The 11,677-nt window shown below is 40.8% G+C and overlaps 1 protein-coding gene across 3 annotated transcripts in view; it reads right to left on the reverse strand.

Moving 5' to 3' along the window:
• kmt2a (lysine (K)-specific methyltransferase 2A) overlaps window positions 1-11,677 on the reverse strand; it is a 147,532-nt gene that overhangs the window by 11,404 nt on the left and 124,451 nt on the right. For all 3 annotated transcript variants that reach the window (XM_078533046.1, XM_078533047.1, XM_078533045.1), the window contains exons 28-33: window positions 10,870-10,965; window positions 10,333-10,421; window positions 5,895-6,062; window positions 4,459-4,533; window positions 2,143-2,317; window positions 917-1,024 (exon numbers count right to left, since the gene is read on the reverse strand). In XM_078533046.1, the coding sequence (XP_078389172.1) occupies window positions 917-1,024; window positions 2,143-2,317; window positions 4,459-4,533; window positions 5,895-6,062; window positions 10,333-10,421; window positions 10,870-10,965 (711 nt within the window). The remainder of the gene's footprint in view (window positions 1-916; window positions 1,025-2,142; window positions 2,318-4,458; window positions 4,534-5,894; window positions 6,063-10,332; window positions 10,422-10,869; window positions 10,966-11,677) is intronic.

An 11,677-nucleotide genomic window follows, 5' to 3' on the forward strand; every position in this document is an offset into this window, starting at 1 on the left:
TGACTTTTGTTCTGCTATTAGCACATTCTGCTATCCTATCTTTATGCCACTATCAGCACCTTCTTTAGCCTTTAACACTACCATTAATGCTCCCTTTGTCTTGTGTCCATAACATCTTTGTCAATCTCTGAGCTCCCACCTATCGCTGACCTTCTATTTTGCTCCACCCCTCTTAAACAGTATAAAATCCATCACATTTCTATTTCTCTTTAGCTCTAAAGAAGTCATACAGACTCGAAACGTTAAGCCCGTTTTTCTCTCCACAGATGTTGCCAGACCTGCTGAGCTTTTCCAGCATTTTCTGTTTTTATTTCAGATTTCCAGCATCCACAGTGTTTTGCTTTTATATCAAATTCTTTTCTTTAGTTATTGATGGAGTCCACCCATGAGATATAAATTGCATTTCCATGGGTCCTTAACAAATATCCTAATTTCATTTATCTTTTAAAATAAAACCCGGGGAAGGTTTGACACCTAAAATGTGAATGTTTCTCTTTTTAGATGCTGATGGATTGGTATTTTTATTTTGTAACTAACACAGGAACAGAAGAAGGCCATTCAGCCCCTAAAGCCTATCCTGCCATTCAATGGGGCGTAGCAGGGCTGTGCCTCAACTCTATTTAATGATCTTAGCTCATATCCCTTTATACCCTTACCCAACAAAGCTAATAAATTACGTGACTGTTTACAAATGGACACACTTTTGGATAAAGTGCTACAGATTTTTGAGCGACACTATTCTTTTTTATTCCTTCATGGGATGTGGGCTTTGCTGGCTGGGCCAGCATTGCCCACATACCATGAATGAATTTTTAAAAATTCTTATGTTTACAGATTTTGCCTCATATCAACTTTTAAATCTTTATATATAACATGCTGGATGTGTATTTATGACTATCCAACTCCTGAAGCCCACCGTGCTGATTTAAGCTGCACCTCCTCTTCCTCCTCTTCATTGGGGCAATAGTCTGGTGGCTGCCGATGTTTTGAAGCCAAAAAATTGAACATGTCAAACGCTGACTTCCTGTGTGAATAAAAATAAAGCAATGAAATGTGAATCCTCTTTGAAACATAAGGTGCTATATAAATTCACATCCTCCTTTCTTCATACAATCTACAGGCTTTCAAAATGCAAGCTAGGGATCACATTGATATTTCTTTCCTACTTTCTTTATCCGTGGCTTTTTTAATTCATTCAAGGGGTGTGGGTGTCACTGGCTAGGCAAGCATTTATGCCCATCCCTAACTGCCCTTGAGAAGGTGGTTGTGAACTGTCTTCTTGAACTGCTGCAGTCCATATAACATAAGTACACCCAAAGTGCTGTTTGGGAGAGAGCTCCAGGATTTTGATCTAGCGACAGTGAAGGAACGGTGATGTATTTCCATGTCACCATCCTGACTTCGAAATATATCACCGTTCTTCACTGTCACTGGGTCAAAATCCTGGAACTCTCTTCACTGTCACTTGGTAGCATCCTAGACCATGGACCTTTCATCCTCACTTTGGTAAAATCAATCGTGTTGACCCAGGTCTCTATTCCAGAACCTCAAAACTTCAGTTCTGCTAATCCTCCTCAACTGTGTCTTCTAAAGTAAACGAATGTAGTACTTAATCACCATCTCTCAAGGTACCTTATCTTCTTTATTGTCTTTGTGATAATCCTGCACTACAGGTTCAGTCCTTCTATGGCTCTTATGTTAAGAGAAAAAAATCCGGTTAAGACTTTTTAGGTGTGGTGTATATGCGAGTAAATCATTTGTTCTCTCTCTCTCTCTTTGATGATATAGAAAAATATGAAACGCAGCATGTTGCAGGGAAAATGCAGGGGAGTGACACCAGGTCAGCTGCTCCTCCAACAAGCCAGCACAGACACGATGGGCCAAATGGCCTCTTTCTGTGAGTCTGTGGGGAGGCAGGAGTGATCAAAAGTAAGTGAGGGGGACAAAACGTTGGGAAGGAAACTTCATTTTAAGTTCATTCAAAATATTTCTTCAAATGAAATCATTGTCACCAACATTAGCCACAGCTAACCTAATGCTTGATCACTCCACTGCAACATGAAGTTGCTTTGCTAACTGAAATCAGCTCATTGCAACCGTGAACAGCTTGAATGTAAGCTTCTATCTTAATTAATGCTTTACCTTTGGTGTATTTCAGCCCTTGCTGATCCGTGTGGGTTGATAGGAAGCTCATCCACTTCCTGGTGTTTATGAAACTTGAAGCTATAATTCTTGCAACGTTTGGCTCCATAAAGTTGTTCGATTAGGAACACCACTGCATCATGAGAAATACCCAGCATTTTCAGTCCATTTATCGCTGCAAATGCAAAATAAGAATGAAAACAAACGATGCTTAAAAGATGCTGAAAATACTAAGCACTTGGATAACTAAAGAACATTAGTTAATCCTGTCAGCGTGGCCAACAGTTCCATTGTCTATCCTCACTATCAATTCTACTGTAAGGACAGGAAATATCAGTGATCCCAGTTAAATTATGTATTTAGAAACTACACTTGTGTTCCCTCAAATATAGGAGATTAGGGGGTGATCTAATTGAGGTGTTTCAAATACTCGAAAGATGAAATAGAGTAGATATTTAATAGGATACTGAAGCAGTCCATGCCTATGCAGCAGGACCTGGACAACATTCAGGCTTGGGCTGACAAGTAGCAAGTAACATTCATGACACACAAGCATCAGGCAATGACCATTTCCAACAACTCAGAATCCAACCATCTCTCCTCGACATTCAATGGTATTACCATTGCTGAATCCCCCACTATCAATATCCTGGCGGGGGGGGGTTACCATTGACCAGAAACTGAGCTGGACCAGCCATATAAATACTGTTGGTACAAGAGCAGGTCAGAGGCTGGGAATTTTGTGGAGTGTAACTCACCTCCTGACTCCCCAAAGCCTGTTCATCATCTACAAGTGACAAGTCAGGAGTGTGATGAATGACTGCAGCTTTAACGATGCTCAAGAGGTTTGACACCATCCAGAACAAAGCAGCCCACTTGACTGGCACCCCATCCACCACCTTCAACATCCACTCCCTCCAACACAGGCGCACAGTGGCAGCAGTGTGTACCACTTACAAATTGCACTGCAGCAACTCACCAAGGCTCCTTCTACAACATCTTCTAAACCCATAACCTCCACTGCCTAGAAGGACAAGGGCAGCAGATGCATGGGAACACCACCACATGCAAGTTCCCCTCCAAGCCACGCACCATCCTGTCTTGGAATTATAGCGCCGTTCTTTCATTGTCGTTGGTCAAAATTTTGGAACTCTCTCCCTAACAGCACTATGGGTGTACCTACACCACATGGATTTCATCGGTTCGAGGCGACAGCTCACCATCACTTTCACAAGGGCAATTAGGGGCGGGCAATAAAGATGCTGGCCTAGCCAGTGACACCCAGATCTCATGAAAGAATAATAAAAAAGATAATGGGGAACTATTTCCACTGGTGAGAGAGTCCAGAATATGGGGGCATAGCCCTAAAATTAGATCTAGGCCCTTCAGTGTGATGTTGGGAAGCACTTCACACAGATAGTGGAAATCTGAAATTCTCTCCCCAAAAAGCTGTTGAGAAAATTTCAAAACTGAGACTGATAAAATTTTGTTAAACAAGGGGAGTAAGGGATATAGAACCATAGCAGTTAAATGGAGTTAAGATGCAGATCAGCCATGATTTAACTAAATGGGGATTTAACTGAATGGTGGATAGGCTCAAAGGGCTGAATGGTTTCTTCCTATTCCTATATTTGGGCATAGCAGCCTGGGGCAAACAGAGATAGCAGCTGACTCTAAGAGTGGTTCTGTATTCATGGCTAAGCAATGATATGTGGACAACCCTGTTGTATGACAATGAAGTCAAAATGCGAATGAGAGAAAGCAATTGAAATTTAAACAGGGAACACCAAATATATTTCATGTACCATGCGAAAATGTTATGATTCCACATAAAGTACAATGAAGGGTTTTTAAAGTTTTAGGAACAAGCTTTTACAAATACTAATACATGCACTAATAGTATACCTTTAAATCCCTATTCTCAGCTATTTTGCTCGTTAAATTTTCTTCCAAACCATGCATGGTTTTCCAGTCAGGGTTAGGCACGCTGGCTCCTGGTTGATACTAATCACACCAATGTAGGTTGATTGCCCCCTTCCTCCCAGGGAAAGGCATAACCTTCATAACAAGCACAGCAAGAACTTACCATGTAGGCAGTTATTTGGGGTGATTATGATATGTCAACTCGCAGTAGGTGGGCTGGAGTCACTGATGACTAAATAGTGTGGAGTTGCAATTGCTAGTTAAAACTGACTGGGATGAATTGCGAGTTTAGCTTCTCTCACTCATGGAGATCTGTCATTTCAGAGTATAAAACCTTTGTTTCCTAACAGCTACCTCATAGGTGAAGTTCCCTTTATAGTAAACAGCACTTACCAGAAAACGATATGTGTTTCAGGCGGGCGTTGGACCGAGCTTCCTGTACTTTGTCAGTCAGCACCTTCCACCCTTCTAGAAAAAGAAGTTTACAGCAATTTAATTTATTTTTAAAAATTCATAGTTCTCAGAATTTAGAAAGATCTATGCTTCCGTTCTGACTCTAGATATCCCAAAACCACACAAACACCATAAACTCAGAAGGCTTGGATCAATTTTCAATTAGAAGTTAAGAAACCCATGGCCAAGGCCCATGTCTGAAGACACTATCAATGTTGGAGAGTGAAAAAAGGATTTGAACACTTACAGCACTTTTCACAACCTCAGGACACCCCAAAGTGCTTTACTTCTGAAAAAGCCTTGCAATGTAGGAAACATGGCAGCCAATGAGTGCACAGCAAGGTCCCAGCCAATGCGCATAGTGATGATGACTAGATCATCCATTTTAGTGATGCTGGTTGTGGGATAAATTTTGGTGAGGACAACAGAGTGAGCGTCCCTTCATTTCTTCAAAATGGTGCCATGGGATCTTTCATGTCCTGTTGAAAAGGTAGACAGGGCCTCAGTTTAAAGTTCCTCCCAAAAGACAGCCGAGATTTTGTAGCTCAAGTCTCTGGAGTGGAACTTGAAAGCACAACCATCTGATTCAGACGGTGAGTGCTACCCAATGAGCCACAGCTGACACAGGAGAAATGAGAAAATAAATCAGGATGCAGGGATTAGGTACCAAAAAACATTGGGAGAGAATGAGTTAAGACAAGGTAGACTGAATGATGAGTTTTGATTTCAACAGTGAGGAAGGAGGGAGGAAGAAGAGCGTGAAGAACTTGGCAGGTTCCAGTCACCTCTGGTCCTTCTATCAAGGGATGAATTAGTAGGCCCTCATCGAACACTTGATTCCAGCCAATTATGATCTCTACCCCATTGTGCTGTCTTACCCTGTCTTATTTATTGAATAAATGACCTATGTTAATTGCTGTTCCCTCTTATGGTTTGTAAATTATTTCAGCAATTTATTATCAGCTTTCAAAATGAATCAAGTATTAATTCAAATTAAATCAAATGGGGATCAACTGCAATCAAGAATAGGTGGCATCTATGCTGCCCAGGCTCTTGCTTATGCCAGACTGGACCAACCATCAGGGGAAGGCATGACAATAGTCTGGAGGTGGCAATTTCTCTCCAAATGTGAAGACCAGTGGTTCTGCTAAGAAATTCTTGTTAGTAGCAGACTATGATCACAACATCAAAGGTGTGAAGAATCACAGATACCATCCAGCTGACATATTCATAACAGTTTGACTTCCAAGTAGAAGAGAGAACCTCTTTCACCCAGCACCCTCATTTTACACAGACAGCACCTGCCCAACACTGCCCTCTCATTCCTTACACACACACACACACACACACACACACAGTCAATACACCATCCCTACCTTCAATATTATCACACTGGATTTGAAACCCATCATCACTCGTGATCTGAAACAGCAGGCCTTTCTTCGATTTCTTCTCACTCCTGATTTCTTTCCTCTTTTCCTCTTGCTCAAGTAGAGCGAGAAGCGGAGAACTGAAGGAGTCATCATCATCCGAGCTTTTAGATTCTAGCAGGGAATTAGAACATAAATGATCACTAACCCTTTAAGGATGAGCTTTGTTTCTACCTTCCAAAAAGCATATCCAGGTGTACTATTCCCTGAGCAGGCCCCAATACTAAGATTTACATATATAATTAGAAGGGTTTGAAATACCTGTGAGAAATGAGCCAAATAGAACAGGAAACTCTCAGGCTCAATGCCTACACTAGCTGATCTTGAGTGATGCAGCAGCTGTAGCCCCATAACCCAAGAGTTATGCAGAGGCTCATAATCATGATCCAGCAATTCCCATTGGAAAGTGTCCGAGCACAGGCCAGTATTTTTTTTTACTGGGCAACACTTTCTGGATATGGTGAGAGGACAAGATCAGGATCAACTGTAAAGTCCCCACAATGGCCAAATCCGTGGCATAACTCACTGGGCTCTTTTTTTTAAAAAAAAGATTTTTCATGGGATGTAGGCATTTCTGGCAAGGCCAGCATTTATTGTTCATCCCTAAAGGTCCTTAAGCAGGTTGTGGTAGGCCTTCTGTTTCAACTGCTGCAGTCCTTAGGGTGAAGTACTCCCACAGTTCTGTTAAGTAAGGGGTTTTAGATCCAGCGACAATGAAGGAACAGGCAATATATGCCCAAGTCAGAAGATGCATGACTTGAAGATGATGGTGTTCCTGTGCATGCACTTGCTGCCCTTACTATTCCAGGCGGGAGAGATGGCCGGTTTGGGGGGTGCTGTGGGGGAGGGGTTGCTACTGTTGAAGAAGCACTGGCAAGTCAGTTTGGCTGTGCTGTAGGGGTGGACATTTAAGCCACTGGATTGGGTGCCGATCAAGCGGATTTGCTTTGCCCTAAATATTAAAGTGGGTAATTGGGCAAAGAATCATACACACTTGGGGAGAATAACTGAAGGATGAGCACAAGAACTATTTAATCATAACAGAGCTCGTGGAAATAAGTGATTGGCTCGCGCACACTCAATTCTTGATCTGCAATTGTTCAGAGCATCGCCACTTAGCATTTCTGCTGTCAATGTGCATAATATTCTGACCAATATATTAATTGAAGGCAAACATTTATTCGTGAGGCAAAGATTCAAAATGTTTGCTTCCTTTAGTTAACCTGCATTTCACCTGTATTTGACAAGACTTAATACCACCCTATGATTGTTGGTGCTGAGCTTAACATCCTTACTGATGTTGTTTAAAGTTTCCCATGGGATTTTAAATAACTCAGCCTTTACCAACTGCTGTGTCATAACAATTACCTGAAATTGCTACTATAGCAGAGACATCAGTATCTCGCCCTCATTCAAAATGTACTCATAATATTAATGAAAAGTACATAGCATTCCTCAACAGCCCAGCTGGATAAGATAATGAGAAAATTAGATCTACTGTTCTTATGCTCCCTACAGTGCCCCAACCAGACACATAGTGGTACTGTAAGTCTAATTTTTCTTTCTTTCTTTTTCACTCCTTTCTCTTAGAGCTGTCACTTTATTCCTAAGGTAGTTTTTGAGAGGTGCCCTATAATCCTTCATGCAGGTAAGAGTATGGCCCTGACCTCACCTGACATCTACACAAATCCTATAGTGGGGGTGACACTGCATGGAGCATTCAAATTGCTCCTCGGCTTAAATCAAGGACTGAACCTTACATAGAATTACGTGGAGCTTGTAGCACAGGAAAAGGCTATTTGGCCAAAGGTGTCATTTATGTTCATCACCTCCCACTATTCCTTTCTCCCTCGTGTATCTAGCTTCTCCTTAAATGCAACCACTAGAAGAACCTTCTTTCTTCCAGAACAGTAGATCTGATTTTCTCATTATCTTATCCAGCTGGGCTGTTGAGGAATGCTAGGTACTTTTCATTAATATTATGAGTACATTTTGAATGAGGGCGAGATACTGATGTCTCTGCTATAGTAGCAATTTCAGGTAATTGTTATGACACAGCAGTTGGTAAAAGCCGAGTTATTTAAAATCCCACGGGAAACTTTAAACAACTGTCATAACCTATATTTTCAATTGGTATGTTTGAGATGTAGATCTGAATTCAGGAATAAAACCACCAGGCCGCAAGGGTTTTTTTACATACATTAAATTAAACATTTATTAATTTAACAAGGTATTAAACACATACACACATCTACAAATTACTACCATAACAACTATTAAACAAATCCCCAAACTAAATACTCCCAGGTAATCTTCACCAGGGCAACAATAACCCATAGACTTAAACAGATGCCAGGCAAAGCACATTTTATCTTGAGAATTCAAAATGCATAATTCTGAGGTGCAGAGGGATCTAGGTGTTCTAGTACATGAGTCACAAAAAGTTACTATGCAGGTACAGCAAGTAATTAAGGAGGCTAGTGAAATGCTTTATTACGAGGGGGACTGGACATAAAAGTAAGGATGTTATGCTTCAGTTATACAGGGCATTGGTGAGACCGCTCCTCGAATACTATGTGCAGTTTTGGTCTCCTTATTTAAGGAAGGATGTAAATGCATTGGAGGCGGTTCAGAGGAGGTTTACTAGATTGATACCTGGAATGAGTGGGCTGTCTTATGAGGAAAGGTTAGACAGACTAGGCTTGTTTCCACTGGAGTTTAGAAAAGTGAGGAGTGATTTGATTGAAGTATACAAGATCCTGAGCGGCCTTGACAAGGTGGACGTCAAAAGGATATTTCCTCTTGTGGATGAGTCCAGAACTAGAGGGCACTATTTAAAATTAGGGGTCGCCCTTTTAGGACAGAGATGAGGAGAAATTTTTTCTCTCAGAGGATTGAGAGACTTTGGAATTCTCTGTTTCAAAAGGTGGTGGCGGCGGGGTCATTGAATATTTTTAAGGCAGAGATAGGATACATTCTTGTTGGGAAAGGGAATCAAACGTTATTGGGGTTAGATGGGAATGTGGAAATCGAAACACAAGATCATCAGCCATGATCTTGTTGAAAGGCGGAACAGGCTCGAGGGCCGAATGGTCCACTCCTGCTCCTACTTCTTATGTTCTTATAATGATCTAAGAGCATTTACAAGACTGTAAAGCTCTGACAATTCCCCTGACATCAGAAATATTAAAATTAAAAACAAATAGAGGATCAAAAACCATATCCAATTATTTCTTGCCTTCCTAGTTTACAATACAACTGTGTGTGAACCATGAATGGCCTCACTATCAGTGTAGTTTATTTTGAACTAGGCTTTATTTCTAGAGGAATAGAATTGAAGAGTATGGAAGTTATGCTAAATCTGTATCAAACAAGCGTGGTTAGGCCAAACTTATTACTGCGTGCAGTTCTTGTCGTCTTAGCATAAACATGATCTTGAGGCACTGAAGAGGGTGCAGAGAAGATTTACAAGGATGATACCCGAAATGTGTGGGTATACATATCAGGAAAGGATTGACAGACTGGATCTCTTTTCTCTTGAAAATATGCTGAGGGATGACCTCGTAGAGGTATTTAAAATTATGAAAGGTTTTGATACAGTGGGTTTAAAAAGAATGTTCCCTCTTGTGGGTGTGATTCTGTGGTAACTAGAAGCCATCAATACAAGATAGCAAGAAATCCAACAGGGAATTGAACGTGGAACACAATACCTCGGAATGGTCGAAGGGGGTGGCATAGATGCATTTAAAGGGAAGCTAGACAAACATATGAGGGAGATGGGAATAAATGGTTACAATGGTAGATTAGATGAGGCAAAATAGGAAGAGACTTGAATGGAGAATAAACACCAGTTTCCACTGGTTGGGCTGAATGACTTGTTTCTTTGCCATATATCCTATGTAATTCTATGAAGGAGTGATAAAAAATGCTTCCAAAACATTACTTAATTTCCTTCCATTCACAATCTATTGATCTACAAGGGAGTCAAGGGTTATGGGGAGCAATCGGGAAAATGGACTTAGGCCACAACCAGGTCAGCAATGATCCTATTGAATGGTGCAGTTGGCTTGAGGGGCCAAATGGCCTATTCCTTCTTAAATTCACAATGACCTCCAAGAGTGCGTTATTCCTTGATTGTACAAGCTGACTAGGACCCTCACTCACAGCCCTGTGCCAGCATCACTCCTGATATAGTCTTAGGGAGCAGACAAGGCACACTACTGGTAGAACTGCCCCATGGGTGAACTGAGGTGAAACCCCAAAAACGTAGCATTTGGCCCCATCACTGCAAGCCAAAGAACTTTAGCGCTCACATCAAAGGGGTCAGAAACAACAGTGCCACACTTCTGCACAGATGCATTTTAAAACAACCCTTGCTGCTTACCAGTGACAAAGTCGTCCTGTCCTTCTGTATTTGATGCTGCTGTATTCATGGATTCAAAAGGCTGCAGCGTTGGCATATGTTCCATTTGACTAAGAGGGAAAAAAACTACTTGTTTTAATTGACAATGTATTAAGACAAATTTGCTGGAAATTAACTATTTTGGTAAACTAAGTTCAAATCCTAAAGCTAATTTTAAATGCTTGAGACATTTTAGGAATGCATTTTAAACACTTAATGGAGCTAAATCGGCATGTTTATACCAGGAGCCAAACTCCCCTGGTTTCACTAAGCTGGCTGAGTTTTGGTGTTGATTGAAAAGGGACCAAAGCAACTTTCTCACTCAAACAAAATTTTGCCCAATTCAAGCAGTGGGTTAAGCCCCCAACCACCGTACCCCTATATGGTGGGCAAGCATACCTTAATGCAGTTGAAGTTTCATACAAGACAGATGTGAAAACTACAAGCAGTTATTCAAGATTAGGTGTGAAAGTTGTGATACACATTAATGGAAAGACTTTAACCATAAGCTCTGCTCACCTTGGAGACTCAGAATCCCGGTTACCATCCTCTTGTTGGTGCTCATCAAATTCCACTGCATTTTGCATTGTTGTCTTTATTCGTACTCGAATAGGCCTAAAATTATGTTACACATTACAAACATTTAGTACAAGGTACAATGTTGTTGCCAACACACTAAACAAATTTGGTAATGTGTTAAATGAAGATATCAAACTTGCTTCAATGTGCTATCACGCAGTGCATTACAGTCTTGTAAATGCTTTTAAATCATTATCTTAAACTGCTCCCACTATAGCAATGACATCAGGATCTCACCCTCATTCGAAACCTGCACTCAATATAACCTAGGTTTTTGGATGGTAAAACCTTATATTGCTATGCATTTTTTTGCAGTTCAAGTGGATACTGTGTATAAGCTTGACCTACTCATTACACTTTGCTGAAATCCGAGTGACAACATTAAGGCATATGTGTAAAAGACAACATTTGTGAATTACCAGGCTTATCTGATAGGCTCCATTAAGTAGTGTACTACTACCACTCCATACAAAAGGCTCCGACTACAGGCTTTTCCTGTTAATTCAAAATTATTTCTTGCTTTAAAAATGAATTATCTAATAACTTGAAATATTTCTCTTAATGAAGAAACCATGTCAGCCAAGTTGCAGACAGTGAGCTTCCACAAACAGCAATGCAATACTGGCCAGGTAATGTTTTTAAATGATGTTGACTGAGTGATAAGTATTGACCAAGACAATGGCGACAACTCCCCAGTTCTTCGAAATAGTGCCATGGGATTTTTTACGTCTACCTGACTAGGGCAGAC

This window comes from Cetorhinus maximus, chromosome 2 (assembly GCF_964194155.1).
Source record: "Cetorhinus maximus chromosome 2, sCetMax3.hap1.1, whole genome shotgun sequence".
Classification (NCBI taxonomy): Eukaryota; Metazoa; Chordata; class Chondrichthyes; order Lamniformes; family Cetorhinidae; genus Cetorhinus; species Cetorhinus maximus.